Below are 26,217 nucleotides of genomic sequence, written 5' to 3'. Positions count from 1 at the left end.
AGGTGTGGTAAGGAGAGTACGGAGGAACCAAGAATCCGTAGGTTTAGAGACTCCTAAAAGAACTAATTTACCAAAAAAGGCTCAAAGTTGGCTTTATATTCTGGAATAATTAATCCAAATTATGTAATAAACCCATAAAGCAAGGGCAAAAGGGTGTCGGTGATAATAAAGTGTCTGGTTTGGTCATGCCAATATGTCGTAACATTTGAAGCTAAAATTATTTTATTAATTACCGTTTTACCCTTCGTAATACCGTAATAACTTTCACGATACAAAAAGATTTGCACAAATTTACTGGCATTTCTAAATTTTTCCAACGTACGACGAAGGTAATCGAGGCAACCAGAATAGTAAAGGGAATAAGAGAAGCAATTATAGTAGATGATAAATTGAACAATGAACCATTCTTATTTGATATTTCATAACCTTTTTCCAGTCATGAAGTCTTCCCACTTTCGCTGACACCGGATACCCCCCAAAAAATATGTTTGAATAGAAAACCAAAAAATGTCTTGAAACTTTACCAATATAAATAGGTTAATCTTTTATGCTGATAAAATGCCGTCAAGGTCACCATAAAAACAAAATTAGAAAGTTACTGCAACTTAAAAAGGTGATGCTTGACATTAATATATTCACCTTTGCTTTTATTTAGATAAACCTATGTCCATAGTATCCTTCGTATTAAAACCAATGTAGCGTATATTATTACTCTATTTTCCTGTTTATATTGTCTCTTAAACATCATAATATCTTAATCATGTATCCTTTCCCCCCTTAGCACCAGGCAATTCCCCCTACATAGATTGTGAAAATAAGAGAAATACCATCTATTATAGATTACAACTAGTTTTAGTGTACATACATTGCACTCATTTAGTCCTGTAAATTGAACATAATGTTGGGATCGAAATAATCAGGTGTCATGCGGAAGCTAGTAAAGCAACACTTGAATGACGATATATCAGATAACAAAAGAGAATTAATATATCAAAAAAGACACAAACATTTAACATGATTCGGTCAACTGACATACGTCCATAAATGGAGATGAGCAATCCACTATAAAAAAAAATACAAAATAGCAATAGAACAACCTCACGAAGAGGCAAACACAAGTGACACACTAACACTTGTCCCGTAAATTTCTCCTCCTAAACACGACTCTTAAACCCCATATGACTACATTGTGAATGCTACTAAATGAGAAAGAATGATCCTCAATTTATAAAAGTCTAAAAAATTTCCTACAAGTAAAAGGACTAGCCAAATAATGGGAGATTTATAATTTTTTTTTTAGAAGAAAAACTCAATTATGGTAAATGTATTGTTCTTTCCTTCTAGAGATAGAAAAATCAAATATGGTAAGAAAATCATGACAAATACCTAACATATAAGAGCTGGACCCAAAAGACTAACGTATTAAGTAGGAGAGCAGGAAGCCCTGAAATAAGGAGCTCAATTCAAACACTAGCTTAATAAGTAAGAGAACACATTCAATCTAAAAGTTTCATACTAATGGCGGACTAAGTAAGACAATAGGTTGTTTAACTGAATCCTCTACGTCGAAAAATTATATTGCGTAAATAGAATAAAAATGATTTTTTGGTTATATGTGAACTGTTAAATCTCCTTGGCATGAAGAAAATATCCAAGTGTAGTGGTAACAGAATTTTGAATCTATTTATATATAAAGGGAAACTACCAGCTATGTCCATTTATAAGTAGTTTATTACAAAAAGTGGCAAATTCATAAAATATTACTTATATTAGTCAAATATTACTAATATTAGCCAATTAGCTATTTGTAGCAAAAAATATCAAATTTTTTTTTTGAGTGAGTGTTATTATAATAGATTGGTTACATCTTAAGGATCTTGAATCTCAGTTTTTGGAAGGTTTGGTGAAGTTTTGAGCTGGTTTGAATTGAAAATTCAAAGTGAAAACATGAAAAAAAAAGATATGTGTATCACACTGTGTATCATTTGTGTATCACATATGTATTATATTTGTATCAGTTGTGTATCATGTATATCCATATATACTTGTGTGTGAGATACATGCGTGATACATGTTTGATACATGTGTCGCAGAAGAATTTTTTGAACTCGATTTAATTACGAATTTTGATACAAAACCAGTCCAAATCACCTCCAATCTTCCTCAAATTTTGCATATTGACTTATCTATATGTTTTCAATGAATTTCAACTATACCCATTGAAAAAGTTCCTTTTTTGCTTAGATTTTGGAATATTGTATATATATATTTTTTGTATTTCATCACCTTATTAGGTACCTCATCCATGAAATTTCCTTTCCGTCTTGCATATAATATTGCTAATCACGCTTAGAAATATGAAAGGTGATTTTTGCATATGATTCTTTGAGAGAAAGAACTTTATTTATTTAGTCTTTTAATTTTTATATGTATTTGGCTAGTTTTGATAAGTCTATAACTAATGGCTAGAGATTGATAAGTTAAGACTTATTTGGGATATTTGTATAAGTTTCCCTTGTATAAATTCCTTGGTCCGCAACTCCTTCTTACCAATTGTCAGTGAAATCCATGAGAGTGGTCCATCCATTCTATAATCCTTTACTACACTAAGCTCGGTGCACAAACATCTTATATTTATACGGGATTCGAGAAAGGATCGTACCACTAAAAATATGACATAGACAGCATATACCCTCATGTAAGACAATAACACTCAATTGGTTTATTACAAAATGCTAGGAATTCTAGACCAATCCTTGGTAATAGAGGTGTATATGGACCGGATTGATTCGGTTTTTATCAAAATCAAATCAAACCAACTATATCACTTTGGTTGGTTTGGTTTTGTCGGATTTTCGGATTTTTATTACTTAAATATTATTTCAATCTTACTTTATTAAATTTTTTATAAGTAAATATATGTTAGTAAAAATTTAAAAAATTACAAACCCATTATCTATTAAAAGATTCTTATAGAAAAATTTTCTTAGTAACACGTGATAGTTATTTTTTTAGTTGTCTCACAATAACTTTTTTGTTGATGTACACTTTCAAGGTTAACTGAATTTAGTAATTAAACATAAACATCAATATAATACCAAATTCGAAAAAGATATAAGAATTTAATAGATCTTGACATATGAATATGAAAGAACAAAGAGATTGATGCATTTCAGTAACACTTGATAAGAAAGTGATCATACAACCCATTATTATAAAGTTAATAAATATAGAACACTTCATATACTATTAAATATTATATCGCATAAGAGAATCTCAAATATTTCTGAATATTTTTTTTAAAGAAAATTCTATATAAAATCTTAAAAGTATATATAAAAATTATATATTTATATGTCGGTTTGGTAAAGTTTTTTTACTCAATACCAAACCTAGTCGAGTTATTTTAATCGATTTGGTTTGACTTTTCGGTTTGGTGCGATTTTTCGGTTTGATTTGTACATCCCTATTTGGTAATATTTTTTTTTATAAAAAAAAAAAAAAAAAAAAAACAGCCCTCGAAATGGGACAGTGATCTGGATGTCGGAATCATGAAATTAGATTAGGTGAATAATGTTAGAGAGAAATGGAATCTGACCATATAAATTTGAGACATCAAGGGTAGCCTCTGCTCTTTTCTGTCTTCTACATATTTTTTTACTAATTTAAAATCATGATTTTTTTGTCTATTAGACCAAAGCTTTTGCCATTGTTTGGCCATTAGAGAACAAACCAATTTTTCCCTCTTAGTCCAAATGCCCTCTTGTTTGCTGAGGCAAATTCAAGATTTAAAGTCAACGAGCTTAGAATGAATTCGATATCATATAGAGGAAATGATCATATTTTCTCACACTTACTCAATGTAGGGTCCGAAAATTTGACATACTTTTTTTAGAGCGTATAATAAGAGGAAAAGAGCTCTTGCATCGTTAGTCGCTTTTCAGCATTTCCTGCCATTATCCGAAAAGAAATTGAGCAACTTTGAATTTCGTTAAACTTTTGGTTTAATATTTGGCATGTTGTAAGGAAACAATTTCATTTTCGGCCTTAACACTTAACGAAGCTCCAATTTAATTAAGGGTAATTTTAAATCACAATAAGAAATTAAATGATAAATTTGGACCATTTTTTGAGAAGAATTCGGACACGGGAGGTCCATTCATTTTACGCTGGAGCTCTATTAATAATAAGAAAAAGTATCATATAATTGCTAATGCAAAATTTGGTAATCAATACCGTAACAAATGACACAATTGAGCAATTCCGAATATTACAAGAGCAAAATTTGGACCTTTTCTCCTTTACTATAAGTATGTGTATATATATATATAATGTGTTCAGTTGAATCTACAAAACTCCGCCTAGATCTGCCTCTGGTGGATTGGAATTCTCTCGTCAACATTATGGATGGTAATCAATAGAATACCAAATGACAAAAATGAGTAATTCCGAATATTACAAGGTCAAAATTTGGACATTTCCCTTTATTATAAGTGTGTGTATACATAATATGTTCAGTTGAATCTACGAAATTCGACCTAAATTTGCCTTTGGTGGGTTGGAATTCTCTCATCAACACTATGAATGGTAATCAATGGTATAGCGAATGACAAAATTAAGCAATTCCGAATATCATAAGAGCAAAATTTGAACCTTTTTTCCTTTATTATAAGTGTGTGTTTATGTAATGTGTTCAGTTAAATCTACAAAACTCGACTTATATCTGCCTTTGGTGGGATGGAATTCTCTCATCAACATCAATTTATATAAAATATGTAGGTAATATGTCTGACTTATAATGACTCAAAGGACCAACAATGTCTGAGAAGACACCATTAAATCTTTGTCAATTTGGTTGTAATGTTTTGCTTGTTGTCTCTCTGTGTGTGTGTTTTTGTGGTGTATGTGTGTAGGGGTCAGGAAAGGGTGTCCACAAAAGGAATAGTGTCACATTCATATTCACATGTTCCAAACAACCCTTAAAAGTTAGTGTCACATCTTCATTTGAGTAGACACTAAAGTTGAGGCATAGAGGAACCTTGACACTTACTTTTTTCTTTTTCTTTAAACCTCTTCTCTTTGTTTTCTGGTTTTCTACTCAATATTCGGTATTCGTACTGAGGCTCCGACTAATTCAACAGTCCCTTCTGTTAAGATTTTTTTCATACCTAAGGTTCGAACTTGAAACCCTGGTTAAGGACGGACAGATTCTATTCACCCAACTAATTACTTTTAAGAGTCATTTGGTAGGGTATATAAAATAATACTGAATAGGGTATATTAGTAATGCTAGATTTAGTAACCCTAAGAATAGTTGTGTTAAATTTATTTTTTATCGAATGTTTGGTTTGGTATATTAAAGGTTCTGAAAGAACAATTTCTGTCTTTATACATGCTTATTCATATATTAAAAATCATGATATTACTAATGTCATTGTATGTTATGTATAAGAAAAGTACTGATCAACATGATATTAGTTATACATAGGATGATATATATATATATACACACACACACACACATACATTTTGTATGTTATATACAAAAATTATATAAATTTTATACACTTTTTCGGTTACCAAATATAAATAATTTCTACCGCGGGCTAAAAGTGATAATACTTTTTTTTTTTTGGCTGAAACTACGATCATGTTTAATAGAACTTGTCTCCCTTTTGCATCAATTGAGATGCACATTTACCAGTTACAAGTTGCCAATTGAATATGGAAAATGTTAAAAAAAAAAAAAAAAAAAAGGAGTAGCAAATATATATATAACAAATTCTTTATTTTCACTATTTTGTTTTTATATGTACACCAAATAAAAATCTTACTGTAATTAATTATTTTGGGAGGATGGAGATGGGGGATTCAATATTTTCTTTTTCTAAATCTGATCCATATTTGATTTGGATCTCAAATTTGAAATTCTCTTTGGGAATTCTTTTAAAAATAAGTGGACAACATATTTTGGTCAAATCTCAACAACATATAGTAGTGATGAAGGGTTGTCAGTATGAAAAATAAAAAATTAATTATTAATTTGGTAGATCCAACAATTGGATTGAAGACTAAAAAAAGGGTTATTATTGACAACTTGTTTCTTTTGGCCAATCATTTGTGATCAGTAGTTCAAGAAAAAGCCACAATTATTATGGTCATTAAAGCTAACAACTTTTGATATTTGGTCAAAATCCAACAATTATTGTCCGAAAATGATACTGTATAGTCCCTGTAAAAATTATAAATCGAAAAATGTATAAAATTGTATTTTTTTGTATATATATACATTATGTATGTTATATACAAAAAATATACAAATTTTATATTTGTTTTGGCTACCATATATAAATAGTTTCTGGAGCGGGCTAAATGTGATATTATCCCATTATTGTCCTCTAATTCCTATTGTTTTTCCTTTTTCTTTGTATCTTTATTGTTTTCTTTTAAAAAATGACCAAAATGAGTAGAAGAAGTAAAAGGGAATGAGTAAAGAATATTCAGCTCTATTGAACTAGATACCTTTTCTTTATGCTTTTGTGCGTAATGGATTTAAAATATTAAAGAAAATTAAGAATTGGCTTCCTTTAAATAATTTATTTTATTTTCCCACTTTACTTTATCCTATTTCTTTTTAAAATATTTTGTGGGTATTCTTAAAAGTACACAATTTTGTAGAAGAAAATGAAGAGAGAAAGGTAAAAAAAATAATATTAATCAGCTTTTAAAACTATCCTAGAAAAATAGCTAATTAACTATAGCAATATGGTGTTACCGCAAAATGTTAAAATAAATAAAGTTATCTCCATATTACCTATAAGTCACGTCTTCGAGCCGTAATTTTATCCACTAATGCTTGCATTAGGGCAGATTGGCTATATCACACTCTTGTCTCCGTGTGAGCTATAGGTCACAAATTCGAGACGTACAATCAGTTACTAATCTTGTATTAGGATAGACCATTTACATTATGCCCTTTAAAGCACGACTTTTCTACGGATCATGTGTGAATACGAGATATTTTGTGCACCGGACTACTTTTTACTAAGTCCTACAAATGTTGTAATGCACCAAATTCACCTCTTGAGCTTAAAATCACCAAATTCATTTAAAAACCCTCCTAAACAAATATATGGTCAACCATGAAAATTTTGGTCAAAATCAATTAAATTTTGTCGTTATAAACTTATAATTTATTCTGTTTCCCCATTTCATCAAGTATTGAAAACCATTCCACCATATGGGTACTGTTCCCTAGGACCTTTTTTTAATATTATTTTTTTATATAATTTTGGAAAATATTAAATATATATTATTTTGTCCTCACTTCTACCCCTTCCCTAGGAAAAAAATGGTTTTTGTGTGTGGGGTGGGGGGTGGGGGGTGGGGGGAGATATATTACTCCATGTTACGTAAAATTCAAGAATATGGGACATTGATACACATACAATAAAATATTATTTCTTCTGTTTATTTTATTTAATACTATTTTTATTGAATTTTGGAGACTCAAATAACCTTTTTTTATTCATAACTTTATTTATATATGCGTATTAAATGCTTTTAATTATAAAAAATGCAACCTATAGAACATTTAATGCAATCTATAGAACATTTTACTATGTAATTGTTATTATTATTTATGAAATATCAATTATTTGGATACTCGTATGTCGAATTCATTAGTTTTTTTTTAATAAAAGAACAATAACTTTCTATTAAAGAAAGAAAAAAATATCTTTTCATTTATTCAAGTTTTGGTCGATAGAATTACTAAGACCTGCACCGATAAGATATTGAGGCACCATGTAGAGTTGAGGTACGCGTAAATCGGCTCGGATCAAAATTATTGAAAAAATGGAAAGAATAAGAAAATGGATACGAAAAGATAAAGATGATAAGAACTTGAGCTAAGAGTTGACGAATAGTAAAATAAATTGTCTCTTTATGTTTGGAATCTTTCACTTTTTTTAATTGTACCAAATTGAAGTGGTTGTTTTGTACTTTTACAGATGTTAAAGGGCTTTAATAGTTCATTTAAATGGAATTTTGGGCCCCATTGCAATTTAATGGTTATAAGCCTAGTAGCAGTATGCCTACTCCCCTATATTTGTTTTTTGTCCCCCTATTTTAAGTCAAAATTACCAACTTTCCCCTATTTATATATATCCATAATTTGGCCTTTTTTCCCATTTTAGCACTCACTTTTTAAAGAGCTAGTCTTATTAGTGTACGTGCGTTGCACTTATTTATTGCATCAATAATAAAAAATTATTGATAAAATATATTTTTCACCGTATAAATAATATTAATATCATGTTTTAATTGAATTAAAAGAGTTTCGATTAAAACATTTGAACTAAATATTAAATAATGTGTCAGCACAAGTTGCTTCGTATTTACACAAAATTGTAATTTTAGCAACAAAAAAAGAGTTAAAGCTTATACTATTTAAAGAATACTAATATTTTACTTTTCACTTTTAATTTTTTTATAAGTTATTAGGTCTTGATACGTTTTTTTGTCTTCTATCTTTTCAACTTCAATTTTTAATCCACCAACTTTTATAATTTCTTGTAACACCTATACAATTAAATGTCTTCCAACTTGATGTCCTCCATTTATTGTATTAAGTTTGAAAAGAAAGACAGAAATTTTACCTACGCTCGTGACTATTTATAATAAAATTTGTTGTTAAAAAAAGCAGGTTAGGTAAAAGTAGGGTTGTGCACGGATCAGATTTAGCATATTTCGGATTCGAATTTCGGATTTCGGATTTTAGAAAATGCAATCTGAATTCGATCCGAATTATATTGGATCGGATTTTAAAGTTTGGATCAGATAGGATATCGGATCGTATTATTATGCCTCAAAGTTAAACTAATATGTATATTTTCTTTATAAAAGAGGCAATACATTAAGAAAAATTCATGTTTATGCAATTATGAGAGTACTATGGTGCCAATATAGCTAAATCTAGCAATTGTAAAGGTAATAACTTGAGGTTGATGTAAATTAAAGTGTAGTATTTATACATGTCCTAATAATTTCGGATTTCGGATTGGATTGGATTAAAATATACCAATCCGAAATCCGAAATTTTAATAAACATAATCCGAAATCCGATCCAATCCGAATTCCGAAATTCAAAATTGAATGGATCGGTTCGGATTTTGGATATCTGATCCGAATGAACAGCCCTAGGTAAAAGTAAGAAGTGTATACATATATAATAATTTAAAATTTAATTGCTTCATTTTCAATCATAGGTGGTGTTTAGTTTTTGATATATAAAAGGGACATACCTAAAAAAATTCTTAAAATTTCATTTTTCATGAGAAGGCAAGAAGACTTTAGTATTTCATGTTATATTTTTCTGTTAAATAAAAAAACTCATATAATTTTATGGGGAAATCAGAGTTCAATAGATTAATGAACTTCTTTTTTCCATATATATGTACTTTTTCCTTTTACAAAAAGAAGAAAAATTATTTTGCTTCCCTTTTTTTATCATCTCAATCAAAGTCAATTTGGGATAATATCATTTTTTTTTGTTGTAATTTGGGATAATATCATGGTTATTTAATTTTAGATATTTTATTCACACAAAAGTTATATTCGATCTCCAAGAATATTCCAAAATGATAGATATCATGTTGAAAAAGCAACACAAAATCATGTTCCCTTTTTCTTCCTCCTCTTTCTATTAAAGCAAATACCTACTCTTCTTTCCTTTCTCCTATTTGAAACTTTTCAAAATTTTGTAGATTAGTCAACTTTATTTACTACTAAACACATTCAAATAACTTGTAATATAAAGCACTCTTAATTCTTTAAATTTATTTGTGTAATTCATGCGTGCAAGTTAAATATGTTTTTAGATTAAACACTAGTTTTAGTAGTAGAAGAATTAATTCAAATAGTCGATCATCAATCGCTTAAACAAAAAATAGTCGGCAGATATATATTATATATATATACACACACGTTAATTCATGTTTACTATACGTATAACCGTGTATAATTCAGTGACGAAGTCAGAAATTTCTTCAAAGGTGTTCAAATTTGAAAGAAAAAAATATCCGACAAAGGGTGTTCAATATATGTCATATGCCTTTAAAACCTAATATTTTATCTCTATATATAATATAATTTTTTGGCGAAGAGTGGTCAATCGACCACCTTTAGAAGAGCATAGTTCGCTCTGGTATAATTAATGAATAATCTATGTATACCGGCTAGAAAATAAGCATTGAATCCTACTGGCTTAAGAATTCATTTTTCTTAAATATATGATAGAGACATTTGACAACAAAATTGTCTTAGTTAATGGAAAATGCTTAAAAAATTATTTTTTGATAAAATATATTAAAAGAGTACACCATAATTAGAGAAGCAGAAGACAGACGTTACCAAAATTATTGTCCCTAGGCAAAGGGGACTTTTGTCATTTCATAGCACAGTACAAGTACCAAACAATAGAGCATATACCTGAAGTACATACATAATCCTAAAACCCTTAAATAAGAGAATATTCAAAAAGGGTACTTTAGCAAAAAAATTTAAATCAAATTCCTTCGAATCATCTACGTCACGATAGACTGCTTGCATCACACCCCTTTGAATACGATCATTTTTCGAACTCTATGTGACACAAACTCTCAACAACAACAACAACAACAACAACGTCCCAGTATAATTTCATATGTGGGGTCTGGGGAGGGTAATATGTATGCAGATCTTACCCCTACCCCGAGGGGTAGAGAGACTGTTTCCAGGAAACTCTATGTAAACATAAAATACTTTATGCACCAGCCTGTCATTTTTCTTTTATTTCTTTCGACCTATTATTTTTCTAGAATTATTGTACCTTAAAGAAACAATAATAAATAAGATTAACTACTATATTCACTAACGATATAAAAATCGCAAATAAAATTCACTAATAATTAAAAAGAATTTTTTAGCTATTGTTAGACTTATAATTTTTTATTGATTTCTTACTTCTTTGAAGTTTCGATTAATTCAAAAAGAATCATTTCGATGTTTCTTGATTTTTCACTTGAGGTTTGATATTCGTTTTAATATTCAATTAATTCAAATTCGAACTGCGTAACATCCGTTAGAACAAAAAATACTCTTTGCTAAGGTTTTTTTTTTCTTTCTAATTTTAAAGTTTAAACCAAAAATATTTAATTAATAACGAGAAATCTTATCAATTCCATCACAATCTTTAATAATATTATTACTATATATAACTTAAATCCATAATAAATACTCCTTATAATCTTCAAACCAAATCTATGTTTGACCCAAAAAAAAAACCGCATTTTCTCTCTCTATTTTCTCCTTCTTCTCTTTCTCTCTCTAAAATCACCGCCTTTCGCCGCTGTTTACTGCCAGAGAACTTCAGTCACCTTTCTTCTTTTCCCCCTTTTTCCCTCTGAAAAAGCAAAAAAGTTTGCTTTTTTCTTTTAAAAAATCAATTTTCTTGTCAAAAATTCAATCTTTTTTGCCTTTTGATTCATTACAATCTCAATGAATTTACTTCATTTTAGTTAAAACAGTTAATTAACTACAAAACCCATTTCCAGAAAAATTTCCCCTTTCTTTGATCCAACGGCGAAGATTTACCCGTTCAGTCTGTTTATTTGTCAGCTTTTCTTTTTTTAGTTTATTTTTGTCTTCTCTACGTAAGTTTCTCTCTGTCCATACTTTTTAGTTACTTATTTCTATAAATAGATTTATGTATGTATATATGAATGTATTTATGTATTTATATAGCTAACGGAGTATATTACTGTAACTAAAAACTGAGTTTTCTTCTTACTGTAGCGTTTACGTAATAAGTATAAATTAATAGTTTTTTGCATTCGAGGAGGAATTTGAGATTGGCATGCACTATGTACGTTACAATTTGGAATTTTTTTTGAATGACCTTATTGTTTGATTTTCATTTGATAGTTACACTCCTTCCGGTTTTGTTTTTGGGTATTGAATTTGTGTGATTTGATGAATTTTATGATTGAATAGTTAATTCTTTGTGGTATTAAGAACTGATTTTTGGTTAATTAGTATCACAAATATGGTTTAGAAGTTACTACTATAATTTGCTGGTGGATAGTTGTTTGAATTGTTCTTATTGTTGTGCTAACAGTCAACTCTAAACTCGCCAAGAAAAATTGTTATTTTGGTATCTAGGATATATTGTGTTGATTAATTAGAAAAGATTCTGAACTGAATTAGGATTACTAGATTCTAAAATTTAGTATAGGTCACGGGTTGGGGCTGTGGAAGATGCTTGCATCAGGGTAGGCTGCCTACATCACACCCTCTTGGGGTGCGGCCATTCCCCGGATCCTGCGTGAATGCGGGATGCCTTGTGCACCTGGTTGTCCTTTAGATTCTAAAATTTAGCAACTTACTTCCCCGGACCCCGCGCTTAGTAGGAGCTTAGTGCACTGGACTGACAATATTCATAGAAGCTAAATATAATCACACTCATTTACTGAGATATAAATTTTATTTTTAATTTTGAAGTTGCTTTATGTTTCTGTATGCTTCTATATTTTAAGGTCAGTTTTGATACAAATAGAGAGCTAAAGTCTGAAATACAATGGATTATGTGTTGGTAATTTCCATTTTATTTGGGGTGAAGGTGATAGACTTTCTTGTATATTCTTTACTGAGGGTCAGTAAATTAGAACATTGTATAGGTATGAGATTTTTTGGATCCCTTCCTTTAGTTATTGTATAGGATTCCTATCTTTACTTGCAAATTTTCCTTTAGATTGTGTTTGCTTTTAGTTTACCATTCTCAATAAAAAGAATGGGTTTGCTTTTCCTTCACTTTCCGTCTTCTTTATCCTGCTGTTGCAGAAGGAAGTCTGCTTACTTTTCTAGGATTTGCAGTAATAATTTAGTTTTCATAAGTTTGTAGTATTTGACAACGTACCTTTGATCAAATTTATTGTCATTTGTTTGTTTTATACTAGCTTGAGCCGAATAGGAAACATCCTACTATGATGTTCAATGATTTTTTTTTAAAAATGTACTCCTTATTTTTCACAACTAGAATCACTATATGAATTGGTAATCACAAACCCGTTTCTTTTTTTTATGCAGTGAAAAGGCTTAAGAAGTTGAATTCTGGCAAACTAGGCGTATGGAGCCTAATGGGCATAGAAAGGGTAACAAAAAGAATTATGTTACCTTACAAAATGGCGGTCTTAGCACATTGAATATTGATGATGAGTTGGATCCATGGACTGCTTGGGCGTACAAACCTCGCACTATTACGTTGTTGCTTATTGGTGCATGTTTACTCATGTAAGTTTGTTGATGAATAGAATCCATATTCATAGGTAAAATTATTGCGGCTAACGGTTATAATTTTTCTCGACAACTTTGTTGGGACTGAGAGGAAATTTATGGAAGGAATTCTAATTCCTCATGTCACATTCTCATGTTTCTTTGAATCTGCACACTTAATTTTTTTTGATAAGGTAAAATAATCTTTGAATCTTTATACAGTATTCGGTATCATAAATATTGGTATTGTCTGATTCTTTGTTTACTTGTTTTGGTATGGTGTAGGATTACAAAAGGAATCTCTAGATTACTGCATTTCCTTGCCTCAAACAAATTATAACTTTTAGGGAGAAAGTGGATTAGAAAATCTTACACTCGTATATTATATGGGATCCTGCATTTGGAGCTCCATATAGTTTCTCATTGAAAGGAGCAATTACTTTAGATACAACATAATTTGGCTGTTCTAAATCTTGAACTTTTGATGAGTGAAAACTAAAGAAATGATGGAAAAAAAACTAAAAAACATAGTAATTCCTGCTCCTCAGAACCCCTTTGAGGGGGAAAACACTTACAACAGTTAGAAGGTTGCACACTGTCAAGATGATCTTGTGGAGATTTTTTCTGTGTATGGTTTGGCAGAAACAAAATTTTCGGTTAATGATGTGATTATACACAAAAGAGACATCGAGTATCAAATTTACCAAGACTGCTATTCGGAGCTCTTCTATCATAATATCCTCTTGAATTTAGCAACAGTAAGCCCTGAAATTTTTCCAAATATATTTTCCTTGCATCTATTGCATTCAGAATTACTTAAGATTGGTGAAGACGTGTCTTTTTCCCTTTCTGTATGTGCCTCTTTCCTAGTTGACCTTCTTTCCTAATGTTTTTGAGCTCTTGTTGAGCTCAAGGGTGTGGTAGAGAAAAGCACTTGAAATGTTCTGTATGATCTCTTCCTTACTCATTTACTGATTGTTAATCCTTTCTTTAACTTTGCTAGCCATTGCCGAGCTTCTTCCTATTTTCCACAGCCAGTGGCATACATGGTTGAAAAGTTTCGCGCTGCCGTATCTGTGGTCTTACTAAGTTTACGATTGTGGTAGACCACCTTACTTCATCAAAAAAAAAAAAAAGAAGTTTACAATTGTGGTGGGCAAAAGCGTCTGATAAATATGATGCCTTACTAATTACTTACTGATTATTGGTTCCTTCCATTTTTGCTTGCTATTATGAAGTTTTCCTATTTTTTCTAAGGCCAATATCATATTTTTTTACTTGCTTATGTCATCATTATTGCAGTTGGGCAAGTGGAGCTCTTAATCCACAAAGCACTCCTTCTGGTGATCTTGTGGCATCTGTGAAAAGGTGTGCCGCTTTTAACATTACATTTCTGTTTATATTCTTCCACAATTTTCACGAGAAAGCTAAAGTCGTTTTGTGCCTCTTTTAGGGGTGTTTGGGCAATGATTGCAGTGTACCTTGCTTACTCTCTGCTGCAAGCCCCCTCAACGTAAGTTGTTGCTACACCCCTCCCTCCCTCCCACCTTCCCTCATCCTCTCTCTCTTGATTTTGTGGTGACTGTTGTTACAATGTGGTTGGTGAAAATGATTCACCTAAAAGAAATACTAAGACATGACTGCATTTATTCTTTGTATATCTTATTTATTGAGTGTTCTCTTCACTTCTACTTTACTACTTCTTGAATAAAAAAAAGGAATCTTATGATGTTCTCTTTTTGGTTGTGGTCTTGTGAAAGTGCTAGAGGTTGGAGTTTCTTCTTACTCTTGTTTGGTTTATCAATTAAGTTGTATTGTTTATCAATTGCAATTTATGAGCGATTTTTACCATAGTTATCTTTGATGTTCTTTCTTTACAGGGTGCTCATTAGGCCACATCCTGCCATTTGGCGCCTGGTTCATGGAATGGCTGTCATTTACCTTGTCGCTTTGACGTTTTTGCTTTTTCAGGTGGGTTTGTTAGCAGAAAGTGTTGTTCCTAATTGTATGAAGGAATGAGATAATACAATAGTTTTTATTTCTTAGCTCTCAGTTTCCTTTCCGGTATTAATCCAGCCATTCAATTGTTGCTGTGAGATATGAATACTTTGTTGTCTTTTCCTCAGAAGCGGGATGATGCTCGGCAATTTATGAGATATCTGCATCCTGATCTTGGTATTGGTAAGAATTTTGCTTGTTTGTGATGGCATTTTTGAGTCAATCAGTAATAAAATCTGTGCTGTTTATCTCCTTTGCCATGTGAATTTACAGCTTCGACATATTTTAACTTACTGTGCAGAGCTTCCTGAAAGATCCTACGGTGCTGATTGCAGAATATATGTACCTGAAAATCCCACAAACAGGTTTAAGAATCTTTATGTATGATATCTTCTTTCACAATCCTTTTACCTTTTCTTTTTTCAATTTGCTTTTTTCAAAACCTTGTATTTACAGCTTCTCTGATTGGCACATTTGCTCTGTAGGACACACTGTTTGATGAGTTTGTTTTGGCTCATATCATAGGGTGGTGGGGAAAGGCCATCATGATTCGTAATCAACCTCTTTTGTGGGTTCTATCCATTGGATTCGAGTTGATGGAGGTCAGAACCTTTCTCAGATCCTCTTGAATGGTTTCCAGCTTTTCGTTTTCCAATAACAAATAGGGAAGCGGTTCAATATTTTCCGTACTCATTAGTATTTATGTTTTCAGCTTACCTTCCGCCACATGTTACCAAACTTCAATGAATGCTGGTGGGACAGCATTATTCTTGACATATTGATCTGCAACTGGTTTGGTGAGAATCCTGAAGCCATTTGTCTTGGGCTTTTGTAAACTTTACATTCTTGACATGCTTAGGTAAACTGAGGTCCAGGGCCGGAGCTTTACGGATTCGGCCGAACCCAGTAGCTTTGATCCAAACCCTGTATTTGTCTTAAGACATTCATTGATTATGTACAAATTGTTAATTTAGAACTCAATAGCTTGAATGTACTAGAATCCCGAATCCGTAATCTTCAAATCCTGGCTCCGTCTTTGTTAATGTTATATAATCAACTGTTTATCCCACGAGTGTTTGGTTTCCCCAACATGTGATTATGGATACTATGGTTAGTCTACTGATGTTTGCATGTGCTGGTCTCTCAATTTCCGGTCATTTATAGTCAATCAAAGGGGTAAATGTGCAATCTTTTGCTTGTTAAGTGTGCTTGTTCATTTGAATTCTGAAAGCATTCCCAGATTGATGAAGTTTATCACGTGTTGTTAAATTTGCTTCTTTTAATTTGGTCTGATATGAATTACTGTATGCTGAGGTACAGTAAATAAAGACCACTGCTAGAAGAAGAATTAATCATGAGAAGGATGAAGTTTTTAATTTATGCCTTTTGTTTGTGTGAGAGAATCCCCCGTTCCCTGGATCTTAAGGGAAATTTTTTCGATAATGTCCTGAATTTGCGTCTTATTTCACCAACAGCAAATGGTAAGGAATTGTGCCTGTTTACAGAGATTAGTTGAGATAATAGCTGTTCAAGCGTGATGTTTTTGAGGCTTGACATGCATCAATATGATTATTATTTTTTTGTTAAATAAGGACTACAAGGAATAGCCACGATAATAAAAATATTAAATCCCATGGGCTGGAATCACGATAATGAAAACATTCTGCATAATTACTAATCTGTGGTTTAAGTTTGATTATGGTCATACAATTGTGTCTCATTCTCCTGGATTTTTGTGCACTAACATTATCTTTTTGATTTCCTATCTAGGCATATCGGCTGGAATGCGTACTGTTCGGTATTTTGATGGAAGAACATATGAGTGGGTTGGTATAAGCCGACAGCCAAATATCATGGGCAAGGTATGTCTGGTTAAGTGCTATGTTGGTTGTATACTTGGTTCTGGATTTTGAGGAACAACAGATATGGGGCGTTGCGTTATACATGTTCGGTACAGTTTATATTGGAAGCACTATGGTTTTGGTGTTGAACAAACGCAATTTCTGTTTTTTGTTTTGTAGGTCAAGCGAACACTTGGCCAGTTTACTCCAGCACATTGGGATAAGGATGAATGGCATCCCCTTTTAGGTCCATGGCGATTTATTCAAGTCCTTACTCTCTGTGTTATATTCTTGACCGTAGAATTAAACACATTCTTCTTGAAGTTCTGTCTTTGGATTCCTCCGAGAAACCCTCTGATAGTGTATAGGTTGGTTTTCTGGTGGTTAATTGCATTACCGACAATCCGCGAGTATAATTCTTATTTACAGGACAGGTATGTCCTACCAATAACATTATGAATAAGCTCTCTTTCATTTTTCCTAATTTCACACTTTTCCATTTACTGCTATCATATTCAGAAAACCGGTGAAAAAGGTGGGAGCATTTTGCTGGCTTTCACTGGCGATCTGCATTGTTGAGCTCCTAATTTGCATCAAGTTTGGACATGGTGAGCATTACATCTTGAATTCTCATTTTGGGAGTGTTTCAGTAGTTTTTTTTTTAAACCCAGAAATCCCCGAGGACCAGCTAGTGTTGTTCGAAAATCGACAGATAACAGACTGTCCCTTTACCCTTCTCGGCTTAAATAGTAGGCTCTAGTCCGTGCTAGGACATGCGTCTAACGCACAAATCATGCGTTGGCAAGATTAGGGCCCCGGGGGTTCATTAGTTTATATATTTTTTACTTGAAGGGGAGCCTTGGCGTAACTGGTAAAGTTGTTGCCATGTGACTAGGAGGTCACGGGTTCGAGCCGTGGAAACAGCCTCTTGCAGAAATGCAGGGTAAGGCTGCGTACGATAGACCCTTGTGGTCCGGCCCGTCCCCGGACCCTGCGCATAGCGGGAGCTTAGTGCACCGGGCTGCCTTTTCCTTTCTTTTACTTAATCTTTTTTTGTTTTGGGCCTCTTCTTTCAGGATTATTTCCCAACCCAATGCCCAAATGGGTGGTAATTTGCTGGTCATGTATTGGTACCGTCTTTGTGATATCTCTTGCTGCGTGGTCGTGCCATTTACATAGAACAATGAGGAGAAAGCGCGACTAAGTTTACCTTTGTAGTTCATCATTCTTTGCGTTCTTTTGGGTAGAATCAACCATGTTGTAAATACCCATTACCTTGTAACTGTATATGCTTTGTTATTTTTAGGTTAGATGTTACAGTTTAAACATTTAGTGAATCTCAATTCTCAATTCTTTTCAATAGGTTAAAGGTCAGTAGATGTCTTGTTTATTGAGTTGCAATATTGCTGCCTCGATTTTGCAGGCAATTTTTCGCGTTTATACAGAGTGTTGAAGTATTATCAGTTTTGACTCCCTAGTCATCTGTCTCTGTCTCTATGTGCGCGCTCACATCTTAGTCCCCCGCGCGAAAAACGCAGACTGAAGCTGAGAATCACAAAATGCAACACAACAAGGGGGTCTCCGAAACAAACGGTCCATTTATTGATGGGCGAACGACGGGGATTGAACCCGCGTGTGGTGGATTCACAATCCATTGCCTTGATCCACTTGGCTACATCCGCCCCTACCCTGCGTATCTTAGTCTTATTTATTTAATCCAATCTAATTCACATTGAATTTGAGAAAGTGGGCATGTGATATACCTATGCACTGAACTGGAAAGGAAGGGAATGAAAAGTGTGGGAAGAGTACTTTATAGTTACTTGTTTTGGGTGGAAAATAATGAAAGAGAGAAATGTTGGTTTGTGACAGCCAACTCCTCATAAGATAATAAAAGCATCGTATCAACAACAACATACCTAGTATTATCCCACATCGTAGGGTCTGGGGAGGGTAGTGTGTACGCAAGGGTAGTGTCAAGTGTGTACGCAGACCTTACCCCTGCCTTGTGAGGATAAAAAAATTGTTTCCAATAGATCCTCGGCTCAGAAAAAGCATCATATCAAGAAAAATATAAAAGATCCATATGGGAGTAAACCTGCAATATACTCCACTCAAACAAGACGGTCATTCTTGAAAGTTTCATAGGATATATAATGTGGAAATGACACTAGGTAGCCGTTTTTAAATATGCTATTTAAAATATATTCACAATTTACAATGTATTTAAAGATAATCAATTCACAAACTTTAGGACATTGTGTCGTATAGTTCGAATATTATGTCCAGAAATTAGAATTTTATGTCCTGAATTTTAAATTAGTAGCTCAGAAATTCAGGATACTAAGTCTTAAATTCCAAATTAGTAGCTCAAAAATTTAGGATACTTAGTCCCGAAATTTGGACGAATTGAATAATTTTTAAATATATTGTAAATTATGGATATATTTTAAGTAGCAGGCTTAAAAGCGGTTAATAGTGCACTTCGCCCATATAATGACGCTTTGCTGGTACAAATTGTGACAAGTACATGCAACCACTTTTCTTCATGTTGACTTGTGAATATAAATATTCTTAGTCTAAAATACAGAAGTTGACTGGTTATTCTTACTGTTTGCTTGTGTCTAAATGAAAGAATTCTATGTATTTAACTTGTATTTTAGCTGTTCTTTTCGTAGTTCTATCAACTAATTATTTATATTTGATGCTATACTCCTTGTTATTGTAAAAGAAGAAATAAGATTCTCCCATTTTAACTATGCATTTTTCTTGGGGAGAGATAAAGGATCAAAATGGTCTATTAATGAAATTTCTTGTTGGCTCAATGTAAAATACTCATTTAGCCAAGAGTTTTCAACCACATGGTAAGCTAAACAGGTCCTGACAAATAACCAACTAGTAATAATGCTATGGATGATCCATATGAATAAAAGGGCAGTTCGGTGCACTAAACTCCTGTTATCCGGGGAATTTGAGGAAGGGTCAGACCACAAAGGTGTATTGTATGCAGCCTTGCTCAGCATTTTTCCAGGAGACTGTTTCCACGGCTTGCCTTCTGACCTTCTGGTCACGTGACAACAATTTTACCACTTACACCAAGACTCCCCTTCAATGGATGACATATGAATAACTGTAATAGTATACATCGGAAAACTAACTAATATTCTCATGTACTTTCAGACATGCTGAGCTTCAAATATTCTTTTATAGTCAAAGAAGATCAATTTCGTAAAAGATGAGATCCGTAAATGACAATGACAATTTGCTGAGTTTTTTTGGGAGAGACAAGAGGAGAGGGGAGGAAAGATTTATATTCTTCAAACCAACTCATATTTGAGAATCATATTTCTATAATCACATAGATGAATACACACTTTTTCACTCAACAATAATTTGTTGGTATCAATTCTTTTCTATGATCTATACTTTTTCTTCTTTCCTTTGATCTAAAAATATCCTTATTTCCTAAAAATGCTTCTTTTGCAAATCCATGATCTTTGAATCTTCAGATTATGCTGCAATTCTCCCCTATGACTTTTACTTCAAAATTACCATATTTATTTGTATCTTCACTCAAACGTCCTTTTTAATAACAACAACAACAACGACGACCTAGTGTATTCCCACAAGTGGAGTCTTGGGAGGATGAGATGTCCGCAGCCTTACCCCTACCCTGGACGGGCAGAGAGGCTGTTTCCGATAGACCCTCAGCTAAAGAACAAATTTCCCTTTTAATAATACTTGTAAATTATGCAGGAAATGGCATAGATGGTATCTTTCTCTTCCAACTAGTCTTTCCTCTAACAATTTCTTCATTCTTGATCTGTTCTTTTATCCGAAGTAAATGTGTATAACTAAATGGCCTTTGATTAAATGACTCAAGCAATCCATTTGACTCAAGAATTCCTGATCCAAATGAAAATCCATGTAGTACACTAATTCTTCTCTTATGTTGATATTCATCAACTCCATCGTCGAAAAATCCCTCTTCATCTGGTTCACAAAGGGATTGAACAATGTTCGCGCTTCCACATTCTCTCCTATATTCTAGTATAATACTAGACAACTGATGACTCTCCAAAAAATGGTCAGGAATACCCTGCAAAAGCACATAAAACATAACCAAAAATTATTGTAGTATGTGTTTTTTGTCGTCAAGAATCATGTTGTTAGATGTTTATCTCACCTCTAGCATCCAACGAACGTATTTTACATTATTTACATGGTGATTCATGTCCAAATCACTTCTCTTTGGCTGCAAAAAAAGTAAAGATCAAATGACGAGTAACAATGAGTCTTTGGCATATATCGGAAGGGATGTTGCCATGTGACTAGGAGGTCACGGGTTCAAGCCGTGGAAACAACCTCTTGCAGAAATGCAGGGTAAGACTGCGTACAATAGACCCTTGTGGTCCTGCCCTTCCCCGGACCCCACGCATAGCGAGAGCTTAGTGCATCGGGCTGCTCTTTTTAGTCTTTGGCATATCGAGGAGATGTGAAATCTTGTTAAAAAATGCATGATCACCTTCAAATTGGAAAGGACATATTTAGCAGTGTCATCCAACTTCTCTATCTTAATTGGATTTTCTTCTTCGATTGCTAGTTTATTGATGAACCAAGGTGAGATCTCAGCCCTCACTTCTTCTGGCATCTTAGAAAGGCGCCTCGTTTGCTGGTTCATCATCACCCATGTACTGTGTTTCACACAAGAACTAAGTTACGACAATATGTTACAATAGCAACAACATACCCAGTGGAATCCCACAAGTAGGGTTTGGGGAGGATAATGTGTACGCAGACCTTACCCCTATCTTAGGAAGGTAGAGAGGCTATTTCCGATAGCCCCTCGAATCAAGAATAGTGAATCAATAGGCGTAACCGGTCACACAAGAACTAAGTCATAACATTATGTTGGTTTTACTTAGAAAAAACTCAAAAAGAGGAAGGGGAACCTTAACGTTTCTGGTAAAGTTGTTGCCATGTGACCAAGAGATAACGAGTTCGAGCCGAGGAAATAGCCTCTTGCTGAATGTAGGGTAAGGTTGTGTACGATAGATCCTTAATCCCTTATGGTCCGGCACTTTCCCGAACCCCGCGCATTGCAAAGGCTTAGTGCACCAGACTGTTCTTTACCTAGAAAAAAGAGATTGTTGAAAGATTAAAGTGGAAGCTATACCTGGTTGCCCTGGAAAATACAAGGCCTGTGGCTTGACTTCTAATTTGCCAATCTCTTCTCATTCCATTTTTGCCTGATGCTCCAACCCATGTGTCTATTTCTATTACTTCACCCCTGTGATCAAGTGTTTCAATCTTTTGTTAGGCCTATTACCATCTTCTTTACTTCTATAAAAATCAAAATTCCTAGCACAGTTGTTTGAATAAATGAATCCTTGGTACAAGAAACTCGAAAAGTTTCCTAGCGCAAAATCAAGAATTCGTGGCACGAGTAATCTCCAGCTTTACTGTAACAACAACTATGCCTCGATATCAAGTAAGTTAGGTCGACTATATGAATCGTTACTGTCCATGTTGCTCCATTTAACCTCATCTAATACCATATTATAGAAAATATTGAGAAAACTAAAAACTAAAAAGCACTAGACGTTCTCTATATTTTCTACTGGCATAACGAGCATGAGATGATCTAAAAGACTCCTCGAAAACATTGGACATAAAGTAAATATGGTAATATGACTAAGATCTAATTTCAGCTAGGTTAAAATGTTTGATAAGAGAATTCAATGTTACCATATTGGATAATGGTCTACTTGAACTTGCATTCTTGAAACCACCCATATGAGGTTGTGTTTCATCATCCCATGTGTAGCACCAAATCCATCACTAAGTAGTCCTGACATCCACACATGATTCAATGCTGTTTCCTGCAAAAAGACGGCACGAATTTGGATTAGTCGGGCCAGTAGGTTCTGGACACCGGATAGTTAAACAAAAGTACTACTACAACACTTCTATGCCTCAATCCCAAGCAGTGAAGGAGCCAGGATTTGAGAGGCTGCGAGTGCACTTTTTAATTCAACCAAAATCTATTTTGTATATAGGGTTTCTACTATTAATATATCATTATATTCTAAAGACATATACATGTACACATGAAATTTTTGCCGAACTTTACGGGTGCCGGTAACTCCTCTACCTAGGTCCGCCTCTGATCCGAAGCAAGTTGGGATTAGCTATATGAATCTACCTATCCATTTCGCGCTATTTATCCTCGTGGTTCGAGTTTAACAATTACTAACATTAAAATTAATGAAATTAAATTTTTTTTATTATCACCTGAAGTAAGTTAAGGATGCTTTCAATGGTAGCAGTTTTATCAGGACCAACTTCATAAGACCTTATAACAACTGTCTGTCTATATGCTCCTTCAACAATTAATCCCTGTCTATAAGTATCCACAAGTTGCTTTTTTGAAGGTATATTTTGCCTAACTTGTGACATTGGTATGTACAAAGTTTCATCACAAGTTGTTGTCACATGACCATTCTTGGATTTTAACATGTCCAATTTCACAGCATTACCATTGATAGGATTTTTGGATTCTTGATTCTCACTTGGGATTGAACAACTAACTATGCTAAAATGAGATGTAAAAATAGGGCAGCTCGGTGCACTAAGTATCCCGTGTTTATACAGGGTCTGAGAAAAAATCGCACTCCGAAGGGGTGTAAAATCAGTTGTACGAAGCATCCCGCGTTCACACATGTTCCGAGAAACGACCGCATTCCGAAGGGGTGTAAAATCAGTTGTACGAAGCATCCCACGTTCGCACAGGGTCCGGGGAAGGGCTACACCCCAAGGAGGCGTAAAATGGGATGTAGAAGCAGAAAAAAGGGAACACCACATTTTTATTTTGACTTTTATTATTTTGTGGGGTTATTCCCTTTGGTTTGAAGAACCAAATTGAGGGGTTGGACATAGATTTTATAAGGCAATTTCAAGAAGAGTTGACAAAAGAAAATGATCATCAGCATTAGCAAGAAAATTGGAGCTTTGTTGTATAGTTTGAGAATCTCTAAGTGATTCTAAGTTGTTGCTATCTTGCTGATGTTAATTAGTTTTAATGAGTATTTTCTTAGCAGTAATCGACAGATTGAAAGTGTACAATTTAGGATACAAATGCTGACTTCTAGTTTTTTACCACTTTTTTGGTGTCTCAAAGCTCAAATTTGGACTATCGGAAACAACATCTTTATCTTTATAAGGTAGGGGTAAGGTGTGCGTACACACTACCCTCTACAGACCCCAGTTATAGGATTGCACTTTTTTTTTTGTAAAGCTCAAATTTAGACCACCAAGGGGCGTGAAAAGGTTCGGATTCCTCCTCCCTTAACTAGAAGTCTCGGTTTCGCGGCTTGAGAATAAAGAGCTTGTTGACAGGGAGCGCTTCATGCGCTTTGTGAGCCTACCCAACGCGAATATAAGTTAAACGAGTCACTGAATTTTGGATATCAAATGGTTAAAACAAAAACAAAAAAAGAAACTCAAAGACTCAAACTATGGAAAAGAGTATACGTGTGTCCTTTAATTCTTATTCAATTCAACCTTTTAAACCTTTCTTCCTTTTTGAACATGCAATATGATAGATTTATTTATGTATAAAGAATTTAGATTCTAATTACCGGAGGTAAAAGTTGTTATCATGTGACCAAGAGGTCACGGGTTCGAGCCGTAGAAATAGTCACTTGAAGAAATGCAGGGTAAGGCAGCATGCAATAAATCCTTTTGGTCCAGCCTTTCCATAAATCTCACGCATAACGAGAGCTTAGTGCATCGTGCTTTTTTTCCCCGAGGCAACACATTTTTGGATAAATTTGGAACTTACTTTGGTAGTGGAAATTTTTTGGAATTAGCTGCTGATTTTTGCAGACATATTTGGTCATTCTTCATTTATAAAAGTTATTTAGAAACAAAGAAAAAAATATTCTTAAGAAATAAAAAAAGAGAAAATACCTGAGAGCTGTCTTTTGGCAAAAAGTACAGCCATTGGAACTTTGATCAGAATTTCTTTTTCATTCCTTTCTAATTTTATTCTTTTTATTTTCTCAATCAAATAATTTTACATATTTAAAGCTTAAAGTTATGATTATGTAGTCATCAAATTTACAAAAAATAAAAGGCGGCGCAATATTTGACGGTTAGTCTCTAACTTGACGTACATTATTATGTGATTATCGTTCATAGAACTGAAATAACCAGTGGAATATATTGTTTAGTTTTATAATATTCATTCTGTATTTTAGTCCTAAATGGTCTGATTTCCCTAGTTAAATAATTCTGTCTTTGCTCCAATTTCCTAAATATTCTTCCATTTGTTAACTTAGAATTTGAACAATGTAGTTCACACAAAACAAGAAAAGGATAGCCATTTATTTGGATGCCAAGCTTTGGCCACAAGAGATAACAGATAGAAGAATTAATCTAAATAGCCGCTTACTCAAAACAAAAAATAGCCAGTAGATATATAATTTATGTATAATATATATATAATTTATGTATATTAGCTAACAAAAGTAAACAGTAAATTCGATCGGTCGGCCGTTTTTGTAAAGATCCCCATAATGAATATGTTAGCATCCTTGTCAAGTGTATTTCACAAGTTATGACCTTAAGATTCAGTAAAACTAAATTGGTGTATTTGGCATGACTTGGGACATAGTTAAATATTAATATTTACCTTGTTAACTCCTCTATTTAAACTTATTGCCTTTGAGAACAATTTGCAGTTATTAATTAAAGATAATTCATGTAATTAAAAACAATGCATTTTAATTTGTCGATTGTTTATTTGCTCAATAATGGGAAATATTTACAAGTTTCATTGACACTGAATCAATTAAAAGAATGTGCATCTTCTTTCGGTGAGCAATATAGACAACAAAGGGTAGCCCGGTGCACTAAGCTTCCGCTATGTGCGGGGTCCAGAGAAAGGCCAAACCACAAGGGTCTATTGTACGCGGCCTTACCCTGCGTTTCTGCAAGAGGTTGTTTCCACGGCTTGAACCTGTGACCTCCTGGTCACATGGCAGCAACTTTAACAGTTACGCCA

General features: G+C 33.3%; 2 protein-coding genes across 3 annotated transcripts; one reads left to right on the top strand and one right to left on the bottom strand.

The window, feature by feature from the left end:
- The first annotated feature begins 11,303 nt into the window (after positions 1 to 11,303).
- LOC107820856 (CDP-diacylglycerol--serine O-phosphatidyltransferase 1) lies at positions 11,304 to 18,605 on the top strand. 2 transcript variants are annotated; one of them, XM_016647212.2, is made up of 13 exons: positions 11,304 to 11,693; positions 13,126 to 13,329; positions 14,614 to 14,679; positions 14,765 to 14,824; positions 15,192 to 15,282; positions 15,438 to 15,492; positions 15,611 to 15,690; positions 15,795 to 15,911; positions 16,022 to 16,106; positions 17,080 to 17,171; positions 17,331 to 17,584; positions 17,670 to 17,758; positions 18,227 to 18,605. In XM_016647212.2, the coding sequence occupies exons 2-13, from the start codon at positions 13,166 to 13,168 to the stop codon at positions 18,352 to 18,354; spliced, it is 1,281 nt and encodes a 426-aa protein (XP_016502698.1). In that variant the 5' UTR covers positions 11,304 to 11,693; positions 13,126 to 13,165; the 3' UTR covers positions 18,355 to 18,605. The 2 variants fall into 2 exon arrangements, with proteins under 2 accessions (XP_016502698.1, XP_075096925.1); XM_075240824.1 differs by lacking the exon at positions 11,304 to 11,693 and adding an exon at positions 11,774 to 11,905.
- A 1,419-nt stretch (positions 18,606 to 20,024) lies between these two features.
- LOC107820853 (palmitoyl-acyl carrier protein thioesterase, chloroplastic-like) lies at positions 20,025 to 24,047 on the bottom strand. Its single transcript, XM_016647204.2, has 6 exons — positions 23,445 to 24,047; positions 22,899 to 23,032; positions 22,327 to 22,440; positions 21,676 to 21,844; positions 21,337 to 21,405; positions 20,025 to 21,249 (listed from the first exon to the last, which is right to left on the bottom strand). Exons 1-6 carry the CDS (start codon positions 24,012 to 24,014, stop codon positions 20,899 to 20,901), a joined length of 1,407 nt encoding a protein of 468 aa, XP_016502690.2. The 5' UTR covers positions 24,015 to 24,047; the 3' UTR covers positions 20,025 to 20,898.
- Positions 24,048 to 26,217: the final 2,170 nt, after the last annotated feature.

Source organism: Nicotiana tabacum, chromosome 20 (genome assembly GCF_000715075.1).
Source record: "Nicotiana tabacum cultivar K326 chromosome 20, ASM71507v2, whole genome shotgun sequence".
NCBI classification, from domain to species: Eukaryota; Viridiplantae; Streptophyta; class Magnoliopsida; order Solanales; family Solanaceae; genus Nicotiana; species Nicotiana tabacum.
The sequence above is the reverse complement of the archived record's forward strand: the minus strand, read 5'-3'. Positions and strand labels throughout refer to the sequence as shown.